The 23,310-nt window shown below is 39.1% G+C and overlaps 1 protein-coding gene across 1 annotated transcript; it reads right to left on the bottom strand.

The window, feature by feature from the left end:
* Window positions 1–12,574: 12,574 nt before the first annotated feature.
* LOC130920024 (voltage-dependent T-type calcium channel subunit alpha-1H-like) lies at window positions 12,575–22,921 on the bottom strand. Its single transcript, XM_057842803.1, has 2 exons — window positions 22,679–22,921; window positions 12,575–12,981 (listed from the first exon to the last, which is right to left on the bottom strand). The coding sequence occupies exons 1-2, from the start codon at window positions 22,697–22,699 to the stop codon at window positions 12,688–12,690; spliced, it is 315 nt and encodes a 104-aa protein (XP_057698786.1). The 5' UTR covers window positions 22,700–22,921; the 3' UTR covers window positions 12,575–12,687.
* Window positions 22,922–23,310: the final 389 nt, after the last annotated feature.

Here is a 23,310-nt window from a genome sequence, read left to right as displayed (position 1 = left end):
AGTTTACGGTAATGTTTTGAACTATCAATGTGCTATGCTGGTGCTGTGTTTCACCAGTCAGTAAAATTACATTTCTGTATGAAGGAAAAAGGTACCATTGTCGCACACACCATATAATTTAACTATAGTTTAGGCTGACTTCACTCAGTGGCCTTGAATACAGTAAAGTGAATCACCTTATCGGCGCTCATGAGGGGGAAAAGGAAAAATGGTACCGTTTCTCGTAGGCACCGTCCAACTGTTTGCATTACTCGAACACACGTAATATAATCAATCAGGGAATAGTATCATTTCTCATATTCACTGTAGGACTGCACTAATCTAACACACCTAATGTAAAATAAATAGCACACCATAGTTTAAAGAAACAGAATAGATACACAACGCCATCTTATCACGGAAGCCCAACGTGTGCGCCACGAGCAAGATTGACGCACCAACTCTGGCAATCAGTTCTCCCGACAAACGAACAAGGACAAAGACCAGCGCGCTTTGTCCTAAAACAAGTAGCGCCAGCCCGGATAACAAAGTTGATAGCAGGCGCATGTGACATCAAGACCAGCGTCGGTCGCTGTGGCAACCACATCCCATCCACGCACAAACCTAAACAGCCCGAAACCGGCCAGAGAGGGATGATCCCAAAGCAACGCCCGAACACACCTTCGGCCGGCCCACTAAGCCACGGACTTAAAAAACACTGGACACTGAGATAAGACAGATTTTGCTGCTTGGAAACATTTTCTATGTAGCCTTGCTTTGGATCCAGAATGGTCCCTCCGTCGTCTGTTTTTGCCTTGTTTTTGACCATTGTCGACGAATAAATTGTCAACCTGTTTTCGGTGAGTCTTCTTCAAACTTTTGAAACATGGAGTCAGTACAAAGGGTTAAAATAAGAAGAGAACGCGCAGAGTTTTGTTTCCTCCCGGTTTGGCTCGCGGGGGCGCTAAACAGCGGAGCACCAGTTCCGTTCGGCTGCCGCCGTTCCCGTGCAGCTTTGGCCGGGAGGACTAAATTCCAACTTGTACATATCTGTACACGAGCTGTTTTTCTTGTATTCTTCTATTTATTGGTGCTAAAATTAGGGTGCGCGTTATACACGGGTACAATAATTTTCCCTAGATTTTACAAGTAAATTTGGGGTGCGCGTTATACACGGGTGCGCCTTATATTCGAGTAATTACGGTAATTGAAATTAATAAAAACAGAAATACACTCTGGTTATGACCCCCAATAACACTCTTAAGTTGTTTTTTTAAAATATACTTTTATTTCACTTTCATATTATTTAAATGAGTCCGCTAAAAAGGTGTAAAAGCTGAAGCAGTTATACTGTGCCACGTATCAAGGGACACCATGTGGGGAAGGGCTACACCTAGTAACCAGAACAATAAGAAGAGGGAAGATAGTTTTGTGATAAAGTAGGGTGAATGGGCAAGCAATCTTACTGATGAGTGATTAGTGATTCGGGGTTTGAGTTTGAAAAACGGATTAGGATTTCAATTTAGCAGTGCCATGAAAAAGTATTTGCCTCTTTGGAGTGATGGAAAAAAAGCTTCAGCACCATGGAGAGCAACTATGTCATTTTGAAGTCCATCAAAATGGACTGGAAAAATAATACACCACAGAACAACAAAAACAGTAGGTTACATGGCCCCTAATAAAATGCAATTCAGGAGTGTCCAGCTCTACTCTGGAGCAGCTAGAAACTGCTGATTCCGTAACATCACTGCTACAGTGTCTAGAGAGAAAGAAAGGGATTTTAATCAAGGTGGTGGGGCTACAATCAGCAAATGTTTAACCACACATTGGGCACATATTTAATATATCTACAGTAGACCAGTAAAAGGGTGATTTAGACCTGGTTTTGATAATTGGCAAAAGTGAAACTTGCACCGACAAACTTGTCATTTGCACCGGCGTTTGCCGCTATGCCGGTACGTCAAAATTGCCGTACACAGGTCTAAAGAAATTTCAAAACACATGCAGCGTGGGCTGTGCTGGCACAAGAATACATTTGAGTTGTGTCGTCTATGAAAATAGAGCCCATTGTACATGTCGTGATTGTTCGGATTTCTACCTGTAAATCTGGCTCTCTGACTGTGCTGGCAGTATTGGCGGGCCTAAATCACTGCCAACAGTGATGGGTTCATCTCCAGGAAGGGTGAATAAAATGTGTCGTGGTTTTTTTTGTTATTTGGATTTTTTTTTTTTTATTATTTCTTTGGCGCTCCACTTTTATATTTACCGGCATATGGACTCTTGTTACCTTTGTAATTGTACCTAGTAAAAATGCAACACCTAGTTTTCATCCTGTTGACTAGTGACTGATGACAGTGAAAAAAGGAGGACGCAATATCGGCGATCTAAAGTACTTGTAAATTTGCATGTTGTAAAGTGAAATTTAAGGGGGAAAATAAAAGTGAAGAGAATGAAAATTCAACAAATTGCATTTTTTGCTTAACTTGGGTTATGCTTGTCAGATCTTTACAATTGCTTGGCCATCTTAAGCATTTAAGTGGGTAATTTGTGACAGGTGTAAATAGTTTTTCATGGAAACGTAGAATTATAGCCAAAGTTAAGGGTTTCAATTTGTCATAAACTTAAATTTTGAGTTTGTGGTTTCAAAGTGGGGCTTGCAATTATTTGTAAGGTGTTTCAAACACAAATAAGGTGAAGTGAAGTTTATTGTTTGAAGTAGAATTTAATGCCAAGGCAATTCAGAGTTTTAAGCAAAATATTAGGACTTGAAGAAAAACTAGGTAACTTCTCAACCTGTATAAAATATTTTCATAACATTTGTGATGATATGTCAACTGACAACTAGTTGAATGACACCTCATTTATATCTTGAGGGGGTCTGTAATGCTTTCACTGGCACTATTTAGGTTTGAGGAAGGTGGCAGGAACCCTGCCACACAAAAAAACTACAAATGTGCTGACTTCTTTATGACATACGTCACTTCAACCTTTCATTATAAAGGCGGCAGTCAATATGAACGCTTTCGCGCGAATTCTGCAAAGATGGCTGAGCAACAAAAGACACAAAAAGTTTTGTCCAAGGAGGGAAAAAACAGAGGTTACCAGGAATAAAAGGATGCTCAAGAATAAACAACGGCCCGGCTTTCACTTGCTGGTGTGACATCCCGAAAAATAGACCCCCGCCCCTGCCGAACCCGTCAGTGCTAACAAGTTCGGGCTGGGTCATTACTAGAGGTAGGAATCTTTGGGTACCTAACGATTCGATTACGATTCAGAGGCCCTGATTCGATTATAAATCGATTATTGATGTCACCTAAACAACCCCGCTTTTAATGTTTTGTACATTAGTTCCAAAAAAAAAAATCCTATTAGGCTAAACCAAACTATTATTTCAGTACCAAGTTAACAGTTACAAAACATTATATAAAATGCTCGTCCCCATTCTGTATCAGCAGCTTTAAACTACATTGAATTAATTTAATGATGTGAATCAACTGTTAAAGTTGAGAAAATTGCTCCCGTTATTCCATAATTTCCCTTCTGTCTACTTGCAACATGTCAAAGTTTTAAAACTGTTTCATCATTTAAAGATAGATTCAAGTCAAGATTGTGCCGATTTAGAAGTATTTCAGATAAAAAGTTAATTAGGTTCCCTACAACAGAGCCTTCTAGAGAAGTCTACAGCTTTAAGATGGCGGCAGTTTACAACGCTGCAACTACTAAACGGCAAGTCTGTCATTTCGCATCTAGTTCTCTTTATATGTTCTAACACCGCCATCGTCTGCCATTTAGCATCTAGTTCTGCATATATGTGATATCTACTATAGCCGTATGTGGCCGTATGTTTGTAGCAACAAGCAACTGGGCGTTGTTTGAACCAGCTGTCGGCTGCAGTCAGGTATTTTTGTTTTTTTATCTAGCGGAATTAATTGAACATGATATTTGCTCTCGGTCCGTTCCTCATTGCGTCTGTGTTTTAGTTCTGCTTTACCTGGTATAATTAATCGGAATTTAGATGTTTGTGAATCGTTCTCGAATCTTCCACGGCTGAATCGCGAATAATCTAGGAATCGGAAAGTTCGCACGCCTCTAGTCATTACCTTTTTACTATTCATCCTTCGCACAGCCGCTGGAAACAGAAATGTCGTTTAATCCAACTGCAGGTGACCTGGAGATTTTACGACATTGTGCGGGTGTGCACTGGTCCTCATGGGAAACACAGTCTTCCTTAAGGCAAAACACTACCGCTTTTGTCCACCAGCATCGCTAAAATTGACCAAAACTGAAAAGTGTTGCTTTAAAACCAAGTTTATGGTTTTAAATAGGAGTGGGAACCTATAGGTACCTCACGATACGATACGATTTGTGATACAAAGCTCACGAAAACGATGATCTGACGATACAGCGATACAACAATTTTCGATACATTGGTCAGGAAATCCTTCTCGGATATTCTACAAAAAACGAATAAACAGACAAACAAGCTTCTTCTGCGAATTGGAATGAGTTTATCACTAGTAGACGTCCAAACCATTTGAACTGGGAGGGTGGCAGCGAATGAACGAATGTTCCATTCCCTCCCACTTCAAACGGATTGGACGTCTATGGCCGTCAGTGGCAGCCAATGCCAGGTAATGAGTAATTTTGGCCCATTTAAGGTCATTTACCTGTTGATTTTCAGTTACTTCCTGTTGATTTTGGGGTATTTTAAGGGTCACTTTCTGTTTATTTTGCGTTACAAAACAGGAAGTGACCTGGGAATCACCCAAATGAATAGGCAGTGACTGAAACTCAACAGGAAATGACCTGTAAATGCCCTAAAATGAAAAGCAAGTCACCTGTAAATGCCCCGAAAATCGGACCGAATGACTGTTAATGCTCTGGTTTTGAATGAACGAACGTTCCCAGTCTTAATGGATTGGGCGTCGAGCACCGTCAATGGCAACCTTTTTTATTTATTTATTTATTTATTTTAATTGACACCTTTTTAAAATGATATCTCAATTCTTGACAGGAGCATATCGCTAACCTTTTGGGATACAAAGTATCACGATATATCACCATTTCGATATTTTGTCACACCCCTAGTTTTAAAGTAGGATTTAAACTAAAGTTAGGGTTTCAATTTTGGGGGGGAGTGTGAACTAAGCCAAAGTTGTGGTTGTATGGATCAATCAATTAGGGAACATTGTAGTTATTGTGAACAAAGAATAGCAACCCATGGCTCCGAGGCCACGTGTGGCTGTTTCATCCTTCTGTTGTGACTTAGAGGAAATAACAAAAATTTTATTCAAATTAATTTTATTTTAGTTTGTTCGTTTTGAAATATAATTCCAAATGTAAATATTATAGTAAATGAGTAACATTAAAACAAAAGAGGTTTTTTAAAAACTACTTTGGTCATCCAAATAGGTGTCCGATATCCAACACTCGAATATCTTGCATACACGCAGCCTACGTGTCTTGCAGCCAGGAGTAATCCAGCACATCACCGTTGCAATTTAGTTTTTAAACCCTAACTATGGATGACTCTCTAAAAGGAAACGTTTCTGAATATAGCACATTAAATGCTAGTATGTGGAAGATTCTTTTGCTTTCAGCACTAATGAAATTGGTTTCCTAGTCTGCTTAGTATGCGGTGAAGAATTGGCAAGAAGCAGACAGCAGTTTTTAAAGTTTGGATTTTTGTCTCTTCAACACGAGGAGGGCAGTTGACTGCACAACTAGGTACTACACTCAATAAAATTACCAAGCACGGAAGCAGAAGCACATGTACCTTATACTATAAACGTATATAGAGTGGGTTGTAGCTCCAAGTGCTTTTCATTGTAAGGCGTTCACAAATGGCTTTTTGAGTAGAAAAGGTTGCCGACCTTTGTGTTAGAAGCCAAGGTTATGCTTACTGACACAGCAAAGACTTGAAGCAAAAGGTAAGGTTTCAGTCATCGGTTATTATTTTCAAATTTGTGTTTGAAGCCAAACTTGAGCCCATTTCACACACATATCCCGGTAGATTTCCGTGTAAGGTGACACAGGATTTACGTGTGTCATTGCTTTCACGCATGGAGAGATATCCCGGGAATGACGCGGGTTAGACACTTTCACAGACTCGTCCTGTGTTTCCCACTGGCGCTCTCTGTGCGGGGAGGGCTGCTGGCGCGATTTTATAACCCGGACATTACGTCATTTTTGGTCGGTATTGGTATTGGCTGTCATACTCCGTTGGTCAGATCGTGCTTTGTTACAGAGGCAGTTGTGGGAGCGTCCCTGACATCGTAACTGCAGCCAATTCAAGACATCAAGACTATATTCAAGCCCAGGTGATCCAAGAGAAAGGTGCCGAGATATTAACTTGCTGGGCGCCATTCAACACCTTGTACTCTTGAATTTCATGCATTTGTTAGTTTGTTCGTCTGCCGCCCTTGTTTTGAAATCCCCTACGTTATGCTGTTATTTGAGTGTATTTGTTTTGTTGCCTTATCGGCACTCTACCTACCGCTTAGGTTAATATTATCGATCCCCGTCGACCTACTTTTCCGCGATCGTGTGTATTTTCATTTGTACTTACCGTATTGGCCCGAATATAAGACGGGACTGATTATAAGACGACCCCCTCTTTTTCAAGACTCAAGTTTGAAAAAAGACTTTTTGAACACCAAATTATTTTTTATCCAGGAAGTAATTACAGTACATCCTAAAGAAATGATTATAACAATATATTTGAGAGAAAAAGCTTGTTATTTTGCCTCATTCAAATCTTAATATCTGAACATTTAAATATGTAAACTAAAGTGCAATCACATTCGTAAATGAATGGCTTCTGGTTTTGGAAATGTAAATAAAGCAATCTATTGTGATAAAACAACAACATTGCATTAACTGCATTAACCATCAAAGTGAAGTCTAACTGTAACTGTCGTCTTGATACAAATCTTGTATACAAAAAATTGCAATAAAATAATGCAAACTGGTTAAACTTGAGAGTAGCTGAGATCTGTCATGACAGAACATCGCTTCAATGATATCTGGCGCCATCAAGCGTCGTGAATGGGTATAATGTCTAGACCGCAAATCTAAGACGACCCCCACTTTTTCAATCTTATTTCATTGCAAAAAACACCGTCTTATATTCGGGCCAATACGGTATAAACCCTTGAACGCAGCCCTCTATTGTTCTCTAATTTGAGGTACAACCTTGTTTCCGCAGTTGCGTACCCTAACATCGGCAACAAAGTAAATCACACATTTCCATAGATGGACGATGGACTCTCTTCCTCGGCTCTACGATCCGGTAGCAATTTAATTTTGGTATATTTTCAGTTTAATTTTCCTATTTCCAGTTTGCTATGTTGATAATTGCGATGTTTGTTTACTTCTTTTCGTCTTACTGCGAAGAAAAAGGAAGTGACAATGATATTTCCGTCATCAGCCACCGTGCTGTGACCCGTGAATTTAACGCCTACGTTCACACACACCTCTTCCCGGGAAAGTCCCGGGCATTATACTGAGACTCGGTATATGTCCGTGTCATCCCTGTGTCAGTCGATCCGGGAAATTGCTTTCACATACGAGGGCTGCCCGTTTAAATTCCGGGATTTAAACGGTGTGTACATGTATGTGAAAGGGGCATTGGGGTCATAAATTATTGTTTGAAACTCAGATCAGATTCAGTTTCTAAGTAGGGTTACCAGTCCTGGATAGGGTATCAAACTAACCGTTTTAAAGCAGTTGCTGAACTAAATAATAATCATGGTGGCACGGTGGATGACTGTGTAGTATATCTGCCTCATAGTTCTGAGATGGTTTACCCGTATTCTTGTATGGGGTTTGGATATTCTCCATCTGCTTATGTGGGATCCCTCCTCCTACTTCTCAAAGAAATGCATGCTATGTCAGGCAAACAATCTAAATTGTCTGTAGGCTTGACTGTGAGAAAGGTTGTTTGGCAACCAGTTTAGAATGTTAACCTGCGAACCACATGAAGATAAGCAGTGCAGATAATGGCTTCATAGATATAATAATCATATACAATTCAACTGTTTCAAAGTAGGGCTTCAAGCAAAGTTTGAGAGTTTTAAAGGAGATCACAGTTACGGATGAGTTATGTTCATTGGTACTCCACATACACAAATTGCTCATAACGTTGAATTTTTGTATATGCACACACATGTATTCGACGTTTATGCTACACACAAACATGCGGGCGGAAGGGAGGTCGTCACGCCATAGTTGCCAGGCAACCAGGATATTCCTCCAAAGAGAGACCCTCCATGGGAGATTCCCTGCCAGTGTGTGTGCATGTGTGCGTCATGAAGTACTTGGGCAGCTATAACTCAGGCTTACATCAAGTCAGGATATGAAAGTAGGGCAAGGCCCTGTTCGGCTTTCAAGCAAAGGTTAGGGTTTCAAAGTAGCATTTTAAGCAAGGGTTAGGGTTCAGTTCAAGTTTGATCACATTCAAACTCATTGTAAATGGGAGTCTGCGAAACCCCAAAGCCATAAAGCTAATTTGTTCTAGTAGGCTTTTCCTGACATGTTTTACCTTCTACAGAAGCCTGAAGGGTTTGTGCTAATGCTATTGAGAACTGCTCCTTATTCCTGCACCCTGACTTAACTGAAGAAAACCCCTGAAGTGTAATGCCTCCCCTGCCATGCCACAATCTACATACACTTACATGCGTATATAAACTACAATGTTGTAGTGGTAGTGTGGTATGCATGGTAACAGCTCTGCAGGCTCCACAAGGCTGCCGGCGTCCCTACTTCGCCTTTTTACTGTACTGCTTGTCTTTCATTTATTTAACTCAACTCAATTATGTAATTCATATTTCATGCAGGAGCACGCATATTCACACACATACACTCACATAGGCAGTATTCCATTTGGTGACCCCAAAAAAAAGAAAAGGTTTCATGCCACAGTGACAGGTGCGCGTAACTCTGGAGATTCATTAATGCTGGTCACCATGGAAACATCCAATCAGGGAGTGTTAGTCATCTTTTTTTCCCCGAGGCTAACGCATCTGAGGAAATACCTGAACACACACACACACTTATCCCTGGTGTGTTTACAGCCAGACTAAACATGAAGGTGCCTGGTTTTCCATTAAAACCTTGTATGAGTTCACCCAACTATAGCCTCAAAAAGTGCAATTGTTATTTTAAGCGACACATAAACTATCATTTTGGAAGTGTTATTTCTCATTTGTAATCAATTTACTTTTAGACCCAACGGAGAGTTGCGCTGAGCTATGCAAAAATTGCACAATGTTTAAAGTGATTTTGAATTTTTATTTTGAAATTTAAATATGTTTAAATTGTTTGGATAACTGATAACTGAAACTACCATATAGAAATTCCGACGACAGCTCATACAGGCAACAACGCGGAATACAGAAAATAACAGCATAATATTGTCATGCCCTCGCGAGCATGCATAGAAGGAGAAGTGTCGCAATGTTCGTTTGACTCGCTTCATTGACATCCGGCAACAAAAAGCGAAAAAATACAACGAGCCACTGTCCAAGGCCAGTCACCACTGCCGCCAGACTGACTTTTGTCTTCTGCATACGTCATATCTCCATCGCATCTACGCACTTAAAGGCAACACACATAATTACAGACAGGACCGTATATAATGGTACATTTTACTACAACAACGCCTAGAAGTCACAGCCAATAACAACTGCTGTTAAATGTAATACACCACAAATGTGGCCGAGTAGACTGTGACGGAGCCAGTCAATAAGGTGCCGGATCGGCCCAATTAGAAGTAACCCGGTGTTCGGCCATTCCTTACTACGCGGCGAAACGTCCTACACAATGCTCAGCGCGCTTGCGCATGCATCCACACGCATGTACACATTGGTTAGAAGCCGCGAGTATTCACTATTTTTGTTTTTATTTAATTATATAGAACCTTTTCACTGCCTCAAAGATACTTTTTGCATGTATTACCCTCTCATACTTTTAACTAGGGTTGTTCCGATCATGTTTTTTTTGCTCCCGATCCGATCCCGATCGTTTTAGTTTGAGTATCTGCCGATCCCGATATTTCCCGATCCGATTGCTTTTTTTTTTTTGCTCCCGATTCAATTCCAATCATTCCCGATAATTTTTCCCGATTATTTACATTTTGGCAATGCATTAAGAAAAAAATGAATAAAACTCGGACAAATATATACATTCAATATACAGTACATAAGTACTGTATTTGTTTATTATGACAATAAATCCTCAAGATGGCATTTACATTACTAACATTCTTTCTGTGAGAGGGATCCACGGATAGAAAGACTTGTAATTCTTAAATGATAAATGTGACTTTGTATATTGTGACTAAATATTGCCATCTAGTGTATTTGTTGAGCTTTCAGTAAATGATACTGTAGCCATTTAACTGTTCTGCCCAAATGCATGATGGGAAGTGCAACCATGACTGTGTGTAGTAGTACCAATTGATATATCTTCTCTGCGTTGGGAAATATTATAGGGTGTTAAGAAAAAGATCAACTACTCCCCTTCTTCCCCACATTGTTTCCCACAATATTTCTAATCGTTGAGAGAGGGATTGTAAGGCTTTAGCCAATTAAAAGAAGGCTCCAAAGGCTGCCAAAATTCGCTCTACTCATTTTACACTGCCTTTTAGCTCTATATATTAATAAAACGGCGCCATTATAGATTGAACGCGACAATGCGTGATTGGGTCGTGCAGCGCATGCGTTAATTGCATTAAATATTTTAACGTGATAAATTTTTTTAAAAATTAATTACCGCCGTTAACGCGATAAATTTGATAACCCTACTTTAAGCCTAAACTAAAGACTCTGGATGAGTGTAACAATTTATGTCTGTAACGTTAAATACAATTAGAAAACGATTTAATTAAAAAATATATATTAAAAAAAGGCATGTCCGATATTTTTTGGCCGATTCCGATACTTTGAAAATGACGTGATCGGACCCGATCGATCAGGATGCCGATCGATCGGGACATCTCTACTTTTAACCATTGTGGTTTTTTGTGTTAGCTTTGAAGCAGTTGACCACATTAGTCACGTAGCTTATTTAAACCGTCCTTATTTCATATAACTACATTTAAGTATTTTCTGCAGGCATTTTTTTCGTACATTATTCCTGTATGCATCTAAGCAAAACAAGTTTAGAGTGCACGGTAGTGTTTTGGGTGTCAAATTCAACTAATGTAGACGTTTCGCAAATGTAGGAGATTTTGGCAGAACACAGTGAAGCAAAAATTAAGAAGTACCAGATCCTGTTGCAGCAGAATTTAGCACAAATTAACACCGTGTCAGGAGTGTTATTTTCATATTGTATTACATTAAAACTGCAATATGTTTACTTACATATTGGAGAGTACAAAGGAGTATGTACAATTGATAACTCACTTGTTGCCATTGATATCAATAGACATACACTGTCACTCAGGGGTCGCGTTAACCGAATATTTTCCGTCGTTGACCGATTTTTTAAAACGGTGACGGAAAAAAATGAAGTCCATCCGTCATTTTGACCGGTTGCAATTCACACCCCAGACCACAGGGTGGCGAGTGAGCATATTAATTAGCTATTGTCTCTCTTGATGCATGACGTCGTTGGCCTTACTCTGAAAAATGTCAAGGCAACTGGGTGTCCGAAGTTTCTTCAAGAAGCCCCAAAACGACGATGGTGTTGATAAAAGAGGTGAAAAAACAGGGACTGCACAAGCGGGCACGCAATTCAAGTCCATGCGCACCAGGAGGAAAGTGTGAGACTACGTTCAGGCCACAGCAGGTGAACTGTTAATTTCATTGTTCCATATGCTACATATGGTAGGCTACCTAACTACAGTACTGGGGCTACAGTCATCTGTTTTGGCGAGAGCGAGTGGATAGTGAGGGGACCACACGCGGCTCTTAAGTGTCTCTGTGACGTGACTGTCGTAGCCGGTAACGCGCTCGGCCAAATGGACACACAAGTACGGAAGGTGAATTATGCCAAACAAAGGGTCACCACAATGTCATTATCATCATTTAAAAAATTTAAGTGACGTGTAAAAATAGATTATGACCGGATTTTTATGACCCTGTCAGTCAAAATGACAGACAACGAAAAAGTCTAGCGCAACCTCTGCTGTCACTGGCTCTAAATTAGATAGGCTGAGCTAAGGATACATAGTGCAATCTTAAAAGTCTTTTCAAATCTTCACAAAAATTTAAATTATAACACTGTATTTTCACATACCGTAAAAGAAAGTCCAATGGTAAAGTTAAGCTAGGCACAAGGCCATTTTTTCATTGGCATTTCCTTCAGATAGGGATTAATTCCAATTATTGATCCCGGTACTTCTTCTGATGGATCAGTGCAACCAACACAAGGTCAACTCTTGTTTGCCAGACAGCTGCACACGCATGTAAGAAGAAAAGATCCCAGAAAGTTCACTTCCAAGATGTACAGAACTCTAAGAACGTACTGTCAAAGTCAAACTCAACTTTCTATACTAGTGCATTTGCTTGGCAGTAAAAGTGAAAGTGATTTATCTTTTTTTAGGTTTTAAAAGATGATTGGAAAACAGCATTTTTTGCGGAAACAGGTATCTAGACAGCATAATCATTGCCATATAAATTTCCAAGATATGTAACCCAAAGATTTATTGCGGCCATAAAATTTCTGCACTCTTCTACAAAAACCACCAAAATGGAGAAAGGCTACTCAAGTTCTCATTGGCTGAATTGAAATGAACTCACGCGCATTGTAAGGATATGGGTGGCATACAGCACGTAGGCACCAGGACCTGGGTGGGCTGGTTTGGGTCAGCGCCAACAGAACCACAGGGGCTAGCGAAGGGTACGGCAGCTCTTCGTCTTCCTCTTTGGCTTCGTCCTCTTCCTCACTCCTCTGTTGGCCCTCCACCGACACGTGCACCCGGTCCCGTTCGCCGTCCTCGGGCGAGGGTCCCCCATCATGCGGGTTTGGCTCCGGGGGGTCCGTCATTGCCGGGACCACCTGGAAGAAGGACATACCAATGAGGAGGAGGCTTCCTGTTGTAAACATTTTTTGGTGTGAAAGTGCAGTGTCGTGTCCAGGAAGCATAAATCTCCATACAATGCAAACACAGCCGAATATACAAAGTAAACAAAGCGACAGAGAAGCTTAGCAGGCACTTGCCAGAGTGCGCTGAGGGGAATTGGTTGAAACAAAAGAATTTGATACGTTTCATTTCGTTAGCATACCATAAAATTTAAGCAATATCCTTATTAAACCCTGGTAACAGACATAAAATATATGATTCACATATGTGGGAAGCTAAGATAAAATCACGTTTGAGACCTCTGCTAATGGAGAAAATAATGTTATATTACAAAAATGACAAAGCTAGCGTATAATACAAAAATGACAAAGCTAGCGAGCGCAGACTTTATGTCATGTCCGCTATACCTACCCACATTCACACAGACTGGAGCGCAGAGGCAAGCGATAAAGAAAATTAACTTTTCATGTACGATTTATGATTTTTTTTCCTTAAAATGTTTTATTACATTCACACATGACAGTGGTTTCAAACCTGCGGCCCAGGAAAATACGCAGATATTAAGGCCCCCACCCGGTGGCAGAAACCCATTGCATGGAATTGACTTTCCTATACATGAATTTAAAATTAAGACTTTGCCGGTAAAATGTTGTCTATTAAAGCTTCAAAGCAATAAAACAAACAACAAAAAATGAATGAAATGTACAAAAAAAATATTTTTATAATGGGTCAAAATTATTTTTTTGAACAGATCATGTGACTAGCGCCTTAGAGACGATCATTTGCTTTGCTTAGCCAAAACCAGCCACGGACTGAAGAGGCAAGATGGATATACGTAATTCTTTCAAACCTAAGCTTTCAAAAGCGACAACAACTATTGAGCGAGAACAAAGGATTGGAGATGTTGGCCATGAAAAGCCGGAGAGCATCGCCAAAATGGTGAGCGGAGTTTCAGTTTGCCACACTAAAGACGTTAATTGTACAACAGAGCCACCACCGGGCTTACCACATTAAATGGATGATGATCTTGGCCAAAAGCATAGCTGTCCTAAGTAGGCGGATTTAGAATTCTTCTAAAAAATGATTGGAAACACACACAAAAAAAAAAAAAAAAAAAAACGCTCATTTTCAACGCATTATTATAAATATTCCTGGCTGGAATATTCAGTCAAAATAGATGCGGCGTCTACTTCTCCACTAGATAAGACAGAAAAACGCACGCTCACACAGGCAAGCACACCCACACACAAGGCTGGGATACCTGTACGTAATCATACGTAATTAGCATGGGCTAAGCTACTATCCGAGCATATCGCTTGTAAGTTAATTTTATTGCTGACACTGCGTTTCAGGGTCCTCAACATGTTTTGTCCCTCCTGCCACAAAAGTCAAGCAAAGCTCCGCCTATGCCCAGGAGCCATTTGCGGCCCGTGGGACAATATTTTGCGGCCCCCATTTGACATCCAGTTGTAGGTTTAGTCTTTCCAGCACATATTTTGCGATGTGCAATAAAATCTATCTATACTTATATATAAATGGAACTTTGTGTGTGTGCCTGTGTGTGTGTTCGTTCCCTTTGGACTCAGCTGGGCGGATTTTGACAAAATTTTACACAGTTGTACTTAGTGCTGTCAAATTTATTGCGTTAACGGGCGGTAATTAATTTTTTCAATTAATCACGTTAAAATATTTGACGCATTTAACGCATGCGCCGAATGGCCTGCTCATGCATTACCTCAAACAGATTACAATGACGCTGTTTTTTCCACATTGAGAGCTAAGAAGCAGAGAAAGGTGAGTGGATACAGGTGTTGATTGGACCGCGCCGTTTCTTGGCATAAGCTTCAGCAACTCCTTCACAACAAACATAAGTATCATTTAGTGAAAGCACAACAAAAATCTCTCGAAAAAAAATCATGTTCATTCCCCAAAAAAATAGCTATGCAAAATACACATAAAACCTACTCAGACTTTGGTCAAACTCTATTCAAACATTTCGTTTAGCTCAACAAATACACTGGATGGCAATATTTAGTCACAATATACAAACTATCAGAGGTCTTGTACGTTGTGAAGCCCGCACTGAAATGACGTGGATGGACCAGTAAACAGGGAACTATGGCGTCAGTCGAGGGACAAAACACACTCATTGGCTTGTTTTCTAAGTAATTTAAAACTCGCCATTGACCCCTTGTGGTGTATTTCAATCACTACCCTACGTAGTTAAAGACACTGTGAAAGAACGGCAGGGATTTTTTGATTGAAAATTTTACAAGTTTTATTAAAATGAAAACATTAAGAGGGGTTTTAATTAGGGCTGTCAAATGATTAAAATTTATAAAAATATGACATATTTTTCTGTAAATTATTGTTGGAATGGAAAGATAAGACACAAGACGGATATATACATTCAACATACTGTACATAAGTATTGTATTTGTTTATTATAACAATAAATCAACAAGATGGCATTAACATTAACATTCTGTTAAAGCGATCCATGGATAGAAAGACTTGTAGTTCTTAAAAACTAAATGTTAGTACAAGTTATAGAAATTTTATATTATGTTAATGTTTTCGTTTTAGTAAAATTTGCTAAATTTTCAATCGAAAAATAAACTAGTAGCTCGCCATTGTTGATGTCAATAATTACACAATTCTCATGGTGCTGAACCCATAAAATCAGTCGCACCCAAGCACCAGCAGAGGGCGACAAAACTCCAAAAACACAAGTAACAAGTGCACATGACCCTGAGCTGTCATTTTAATCTGTTTGAGCGGGGCATGTGCGTTAATTGCGTCAAATATTTTAACGTGATTAATTTAAAAAAATTAATTACCGCCCGTTAATGCGATAATTTTGACAGCCCTAGTTTTAATATAAAATTACTATAACTTGTACTAACATTTATCTTTTAAGAACTACAAGTCTTTCTATCCGTGGCTCCCTTTAACAGAAAGAATGTTAATAATGTTAATCCCATCTTGTGGATTTATGGTTATAATAAACAAATACAGTACTTATGTACAGTATGTTGAATGTATATATTCGTCTTGTGTCTTATCTTTCCATTACAACAACAATTAACAGAAAAATATGGCACATTTTAGAGATGGTTTGAATTGCAACTAATTACGATTAATTAATTTTTAAGCTGTGATTAACTCAATTAAAAATTTTAATTGTTTGACAGCCCTAGTTGTACTATGTTTCTGGGAGTGTCCTTAGATGGGGGCTTCCGTCCTCGGTAGGCCTCCATTTAGTGCGAAAAAAATTAATTCTAAACTCCAAAAATTAGCATTGTCTTTTGGGCGACTGCAATGTCGCATTTGGCTTTCAAACTCTACAGCTTCATGTACAAATTTAGATGTGCTGTGATGATACATTGTGGCTTTCAGTACTCCACAACAAAACGCTGGATTTCAAAAAGTGTACAATTTTACTAAGGGATTCATTTTGGCTGAATATTCATGCTGTTGTGACTGTTATTTATTATGTGTTACATCCCAATGGTTCATGGGTAGTTGTGGCAACCATGACTGAGAGTGACAGTTGCCATTGTTATGTTTGCTCGCACATAGTGATGGAAAAGTCATTGTGCATAAACCCCTTTACGGTCTCCTTTTATTATTACTACATTACAGTTGCAGCTCTAATGAAAGTACCGTATTGGCCCAAACATAAGACAGTGTTTTTTGCATTGAAATAAGACTGGAAAAGTGGGGGTCGTCTTAATTTCGCAGTCTAGACTTTATACCCTTTCACGACGCTAGATGGCGCCAGATATCATTGAAGCGATGTTCTGTCATGACAGATCTCAGCTACTCTCAAGTTTAACCAGTTTCATTACTTTATTGCAATGTTTTTCCTAATTCAGATTTGTTTCAAGACTACAGTTACAGTTGGACTTCACTTTGATGGTTAATGCAGTTATTGCAATTTTGTTGTTTTATCACAATAGATTGGTTTAGTCACATTTCAAAAACCAGAAGCCATTCATTTATGAATGTGATTGCACTTTAGTTTACATATTTAAATGTTCAGATATTAAGATTTGAATGAGGCTAAATAACATGCTTTGTCTCTCAAATATATTGTTATAATCATTTGTTTCAGATGTACTGTAATTACTTTCTGTATGAAAATATTTTTTTTTAAAAAGAAGAAAAAAAAGGGGGGGTCGTCTTATAATCAGGGCTGTCTTATATTCGGGCCAATACGGTAAGTTTTATCTGCCATTTGGTTGTATTATACCATAATGCTAGTAAACAAATAAAGTTAATTTGACTTTTTTGGCAATTTTGTTGCTGAAATCATTCGAATGAACACTATTCTTTGAATAAACTTATTTATTATTATATAGATATATATATATTATATACAGTGCCTTGCAAAAGTATTCGGCCCCCTTGAATCTTGCAACCTTTCGCCACATTTCAGGCTTCAAACATAAAGATATGAAATTTAATTTTTTTGTCAAGAATCAACAACAAGTGGGACACAATCGTGAAGTGGAACAACATTTATTGGATAATTTAAACTTTTTTAACAAATAAAAAACTGAAAAGTGGGGCGTGCAATATTATTCGGCCCCTTTACTTTCAGTGCAGCAAACTCACTCCAGAAGTTCAGTGAGGATCTCTGAATGATCCAATGTTGTCCTAAATGACTGATGATGATAAATAGAATCCAAATGTGTGTAATCAAGTCTCCGTATAAATGCACCTGCTCTGTGATAGTCTCAGGGTTCTGTTTAAAGTGCAGAGAGCATTATGAAAACCAAGGAACACACCAGGCAGGTCCGAGATACTGTTGTGGAGAAGTTTAAAGCCGGATTTGTATACAAAAAGATTTCCCAAGCTTTAAACATCTCAAGGAGCACTGTGCAAGCCATCATATTGAAATGGAAGGAGCATCAGACCACTGCAAATCTACCAAGACCCGGCCGTCCTTCCAAACTTTCTTCTCAAACAAGGAGAAAACTGATCAGAGATGCAGCCAAGAGGCCCATGATCACTCTGGATGAACTGCAGAGATCTACAGCTGAGGTGGGAGAGTCTGTCCATAGGACAACAATCAGTCGTACACTGCACAAATCTGGCCTTTATGGTAGAGTGGCAAGAAGAAAGAAAGCCATTTCTCAAAGATATCCATAAAAAGTCTTGTTTAAAGTTTGCCACAAGCCACCTTGGAGACACACCAAACATGTGGAAGAAGGTGCTCTGGTCAGATGAAACCAAAATTGAACTTTTTGGCCACAATGCAAAACGATATGTTTGGCGTAAAAGCAACACAGCTCATCACCCTGAACACACCATCCCCACTGTCAAACATGGTGGTGGCAGCATCATGGTTTGGGCCTGCTTTTCTTCAGCAGGGACAGGGAAGATGGTTAAAATTGACGGGAAGATGGATGCAGCCAAATACAGGAACATTCTGGAAGAAAACCTGTTGGTATCTGCACAAGACCTGAGACTGGGACGGAGATTTATCTTCCAACAGGACAATGATCCAAAACATAAAGCCAAATCTACAATGGAATGGTTCAAAAATAAACGTATCCAGTTGTTAGAATGGCCAAGTCAAAGTCCAGACCTGAATCCAATCGAGAATCTGTGGAAAGAGCTGAAGACTGCTGATCACAAACACTCTCCATCCAACCTCACTGAGCTCGAGCTGTTTTGCAAGGAAGAATGGGCAAGAATGTCAGTCTCTCGATGTGCAAAACTGATAGAAACATACCGCAAGCGACTTGCAGCTGTAATTGGAGCAAAAGGTGGCGCTACAAAGTATTAACGCAAGGGGCCCGAATAATATTGCACGCCCCACTTTTCAGTTATTTATTTGTTAAAAAAGTTTAAATTATCCAATAAATTTTGTTCCACTTCACGATTGTGTCCCACTTGTTGTTGATTCTTGACAAAAAATTAAAATTTTATATCTTTATGTTTGAAGCCTGAAATGTGGCGAAAGGTTGCAAGGTTCAAGGGGGCCGAATACTTTTGCAAGGCACTGTATATATTATATATATATTATATATACATATATATTATATATATATTATTATATATATATATTATAAACTTAAACAACTTATCTAACATTGAACGATATTGATCGCTAATTTCCATTTTTATCAATTTAATTGAATTGTTGCTTAACCGATCGATGTATTGATCCACATTGATGCTACATGTAATATGCAGTAAATGGAGTAGAAATTACAATCACTAAAAATGAAGTGTAATGCCAATTATCATTTAGTTAACTCCTAGCACAGGAGAGCTGGCACTTGCTTTAAAAAAGGCCCTTTGAGCAACATAATGAGATGCACTCACTGTGTGTGTGCGCAAGTGCGTGCATGTGTGCGTGAGTGTGTACTGAGATGACGCGGCGGCGGGCACAGAGCCTGGAAGCCAGTGAGGATTCCAGAGCTGCTTCACTTTGAGGCTTTTTCCCTTTTTTTGTGGGATGCGATGCAAGCTGTTGGGTGGACATCAGTCAGCCATTAAACACGCACACAGAGACGCACACAAACAGTAAAATGTAATAGTCGTGCCGAGGAATACTTTTAAGGGACTTTAAAAACACTGCTGACGGCCGCACCGAGCGATATATAAGTACACCTTAACAAGCAACAACAACACTGAAGAAATCGGCTAGGAATGCTAATATATAATCAATATACGATAAATCCATGGTAAATTATGTTCAAACTAACCTCAAATTGCATTAGATCAATTATAATTTGTAACAATTAGCTCCCTAGCAAATGGCAGCCAAAGATATTCAATATAATAAATCAGAGTTAACTGATAATAAATTCATGTTCACTGGCAGTAAATCTACAGCAATCAACAATAATGTAAATAGAGGCTAATTTATTCATCCTAATTTAACGTGTGACAAATCCATGTTAAGAATAAACGCAGTCGTTCCTAATTTATTGTAATTCCATGATGATTCACATTAAATGAATTATGAAATGTGTTGTTTTAGGATATCTCCATTGGCATTGAAAATCAATAGATTCATTAATAAGACAGATCATAAATCTAGGTTAAAAAGTACGCTAGATTTCTATAACACCGCTTAAATGGAATGATTAAGTCACAATCAGGATATGTGAATTTACAAAAATTCTCTTCAAAGTTAGAATAAAATTTACTTAAAAAATTAAATACCATAATTTTAGGACTATAAGGCACACCATCCACCAAATTTGAGACGGAAACGGCATTTGTTCATAGATAAGCCGCACTGGACTATAAGCCACAGCTGTCCTCACTTTATTTTGGGATATCAACACCACAAGATATTAAATGCTAACACTTTTTTTGACTGTGACGTCGTCATAAAACCAAATGAATCACCATGAAGCTTTGAACCAATTGGCTGCAAAGCTTCATTGCTTCAAGAAGCTTAATTTGCCCATCAATGCTCCCTTGGGGTAGACAGTCAACCTCTGCTGCCACCACTGTTGTCATCCAAAATGCCTCCTAGCATGCATTGTAACGCTGCAGATGTAAATAACAATCAAAATTCATGTTCTGTGATAATTATTTCTTCAATTACTGTTCCAATTGTTTCATTAATTGCTAGTTATATTATTTGCTAACACTTTATTCGACAGTAGCGCCATAAGACTGTCATAAGACCATCATAATTATGAAATGACACTGCTATGAGCATTAATGAATGCTTATGAGAGATGTCATTTTGTGTCATCTGGCAAATTATGTCACTTTTGAATGGATGAAAAAGATCCGAGCTGAACATAAATGGAGTTAGTGACATAATTTGCCGGATGACATCTGTCATAAGCATTCATTAATGCCCATGATAGTGTCATAATTATGACTGTCTTATGGCAGTTTTATGATGCCGCTGTCAAAAAAGTGTTACCTTTTAACCCAAATAAATCAACAAAATAAGCCGCACTGGACTGTAAGCCAGAGGATTCAAAATGAGGGGAAAAAAGTACCGGCTTTTAGTTAGAAAATTACGGTAATTACAATAACATCATGTTAATGCCCATGAATTTACGGGGGGAAAAAAATCATCTTACAAATCCACTTCAGTCAAGGAAAAAATACACACGTAAAAGTATGATAAACCAACCTTACCTAACAAAAACAAAACGTTAGATTAGGATGAAACCATTTTAACTTGCCAGATACGACAAATCTGTCCATTTGCAAAAAGTCACTTTTATTAGCTTTGCTAATTTTTGATACTGTGTTAGCGAAATACCAAAATATGTTAATTTAGAATGAATGGGGATTATCTTGAACTACACCAATGTTAATTTTTCCACTAAATCCATAATTCATTCATCTTCTGTGCCGCTTATCCTCACTAGGCTCACAGCAGTACTAGAGCCTATCCCAGCCAACTATGGGCAACAGGCGTGGTGCACCCTGAATGGTGGCCATCCAATCACACGGCAGAAGACAAACAACCAATCATGAACAAACTAATGCCTGTTTTTTTGTTTTGTTTTGTTTTGTTTTTTTCAAAATTTGGAGTGTTCAGCCTACCATTCATGTTTTCATGTTTTTGGGATGTGGTAGGTAGGGAAACTAGATTACCTGGGGGGTAATACGCAGGAATGGGGTAACATGCAAACTCCACACAGTAAACCTGGGATTGAACCCTTGATCTCAGAACTGTCAGGCGGACATGCTTACCACTTATTCACCTTGCCATATTCAATATTTTTACACCTTTTGCATTTTAATCAATTTCTTGAAGCTATGATAAAACCATGTTTTAAAAAATCCATGTTAATTAACCATATGTGTTTGCTAACCATACATCCATGTTCATTTGTGATACATTCATCATGAATTCCTCATGAAAGCCAACTACAACAACAACTGTCAACTGGAACTCTGCAAAAAAAGAACAAAACAAACACATTTTTGTGCATATGTGATTATTTCCTCGGCTACCAACGGCACTGTAAACAGCAGTGAAAGTAGATTATTGCATATAGAGAGGATGAAGGCAATGAAGGCAGGAATGGGGTGAACATGCAAACTCCACACAGTAAACCTGGGATTGAACCCTTGATCTCAGAACTGTGAGGCGAACATGCTTACCACTCATTCACTGTGCCATATTCAATAATTTTACACCTTATGTATTTTGATCAATTTCTTGAAGCTATGATAAAACCATATTAAAAATCCATGTTAATTTACCATATGTGTTTGGTAACCATACATCCATGATCATTTATGATACATTCATCATGAATTCCTCATGAAAGCCAACTACAACAACAACCGTCAACTGGAACTCTGCAAAAAAAAAGAACAACAAAACAAACACATTTCTGTGCATATGTGATTATTTCCTCGGCTATATCAACGGCACTGTAAACAGCAGTGAAAGTAGATTATTGCATAGAGAGGATGAAGGCAATGCTTAATACCATATTACTTACAATTAATCCACTGCAGTCATCCAACACAATTGAATGCTTGCATTGCTGAAAAAAGCGTTCAAACAACTTTAAATGCCTTTTTTCTTTTTTTTCTTTTTTTCTTTTTTGTAAATATACACATAATAATATACACATCCCAGCGTGTGAATAGGAGGAACACGGTTAATACGTTAACAGAAGTGACCAATTAGACCAAAAAAAAGTTGCCAGCGGGGCTTACCGGGGAGCAGCGTCCGTCCATCGGTCACTGCGTGTCGGCCGCGCGCCCGGAGCTCCTCCGGGAGCCTCGGTGCTCCATAATGCCGCCACCTCACGCGCGCTCACTCCAAAACATATGTATCTATATGTTTTAAATTGTATGAGTCCACAATGAAGACGGGGAAGTTGACATAAAAGAGAAGTGGTGGTGAGGGGGGGAGGAAAAAGTTCCAAAGGACCGAGTGACCCCCGCCAGCTTGCGCGCCCCCTCAGCCGCCGGACGCGTTGTGGTGTCAGGTAGAGGAGATCTCCAGCACCGGGGGGAGAGAATTGGAGAGAGAGAGAGAGAGAGAGAGAGAGAGAGAGAGAGAGAGAGAGAGAGAGAGAGAGAGAGAGAGAGAGAGAGAGAGAGAGAGAGAGAGAGAGAGAGAGTGTGAGCAAGAGAGAGAGTGAGCTAGAGAGAGAGAGAGTCAGCGAAGGAATCCAACCAAAATAAGAGTGTGACCTGTATTACTTCCGGTAGATTTTTTTAAAGAGGTGTGTATGCTTGTAAACGTCGCTACAACATTGAACTCATTGACCTCCATTGACGGCGATAGACGTCCTATCCATTAGAACTAGGAGGGTTGGCAGTGATCATTTGCTTCCAGCCTC

This window comes from Corythoichthys intestinalis, chromosome 8, assembly GCF_030265065.1.
Source record: "Corythoichthys intestinalis isolate RoL2023-P3 chromosome 8, ASM3026506v1, whole genome shotgun sequence".
Taxonomy (NCBI): domain Eukaryota; kingdom Metazoa; phylum Chordata; class Actinopteri; order Syngnathiformes; family Syngnathidae; genus Corythoichthys; species Corythoichthys intestinalis.
Note: the sequence above shows the minus strand (reverse complement) of the source record. Positions and strands in the feature narration are given on the sequence as shown.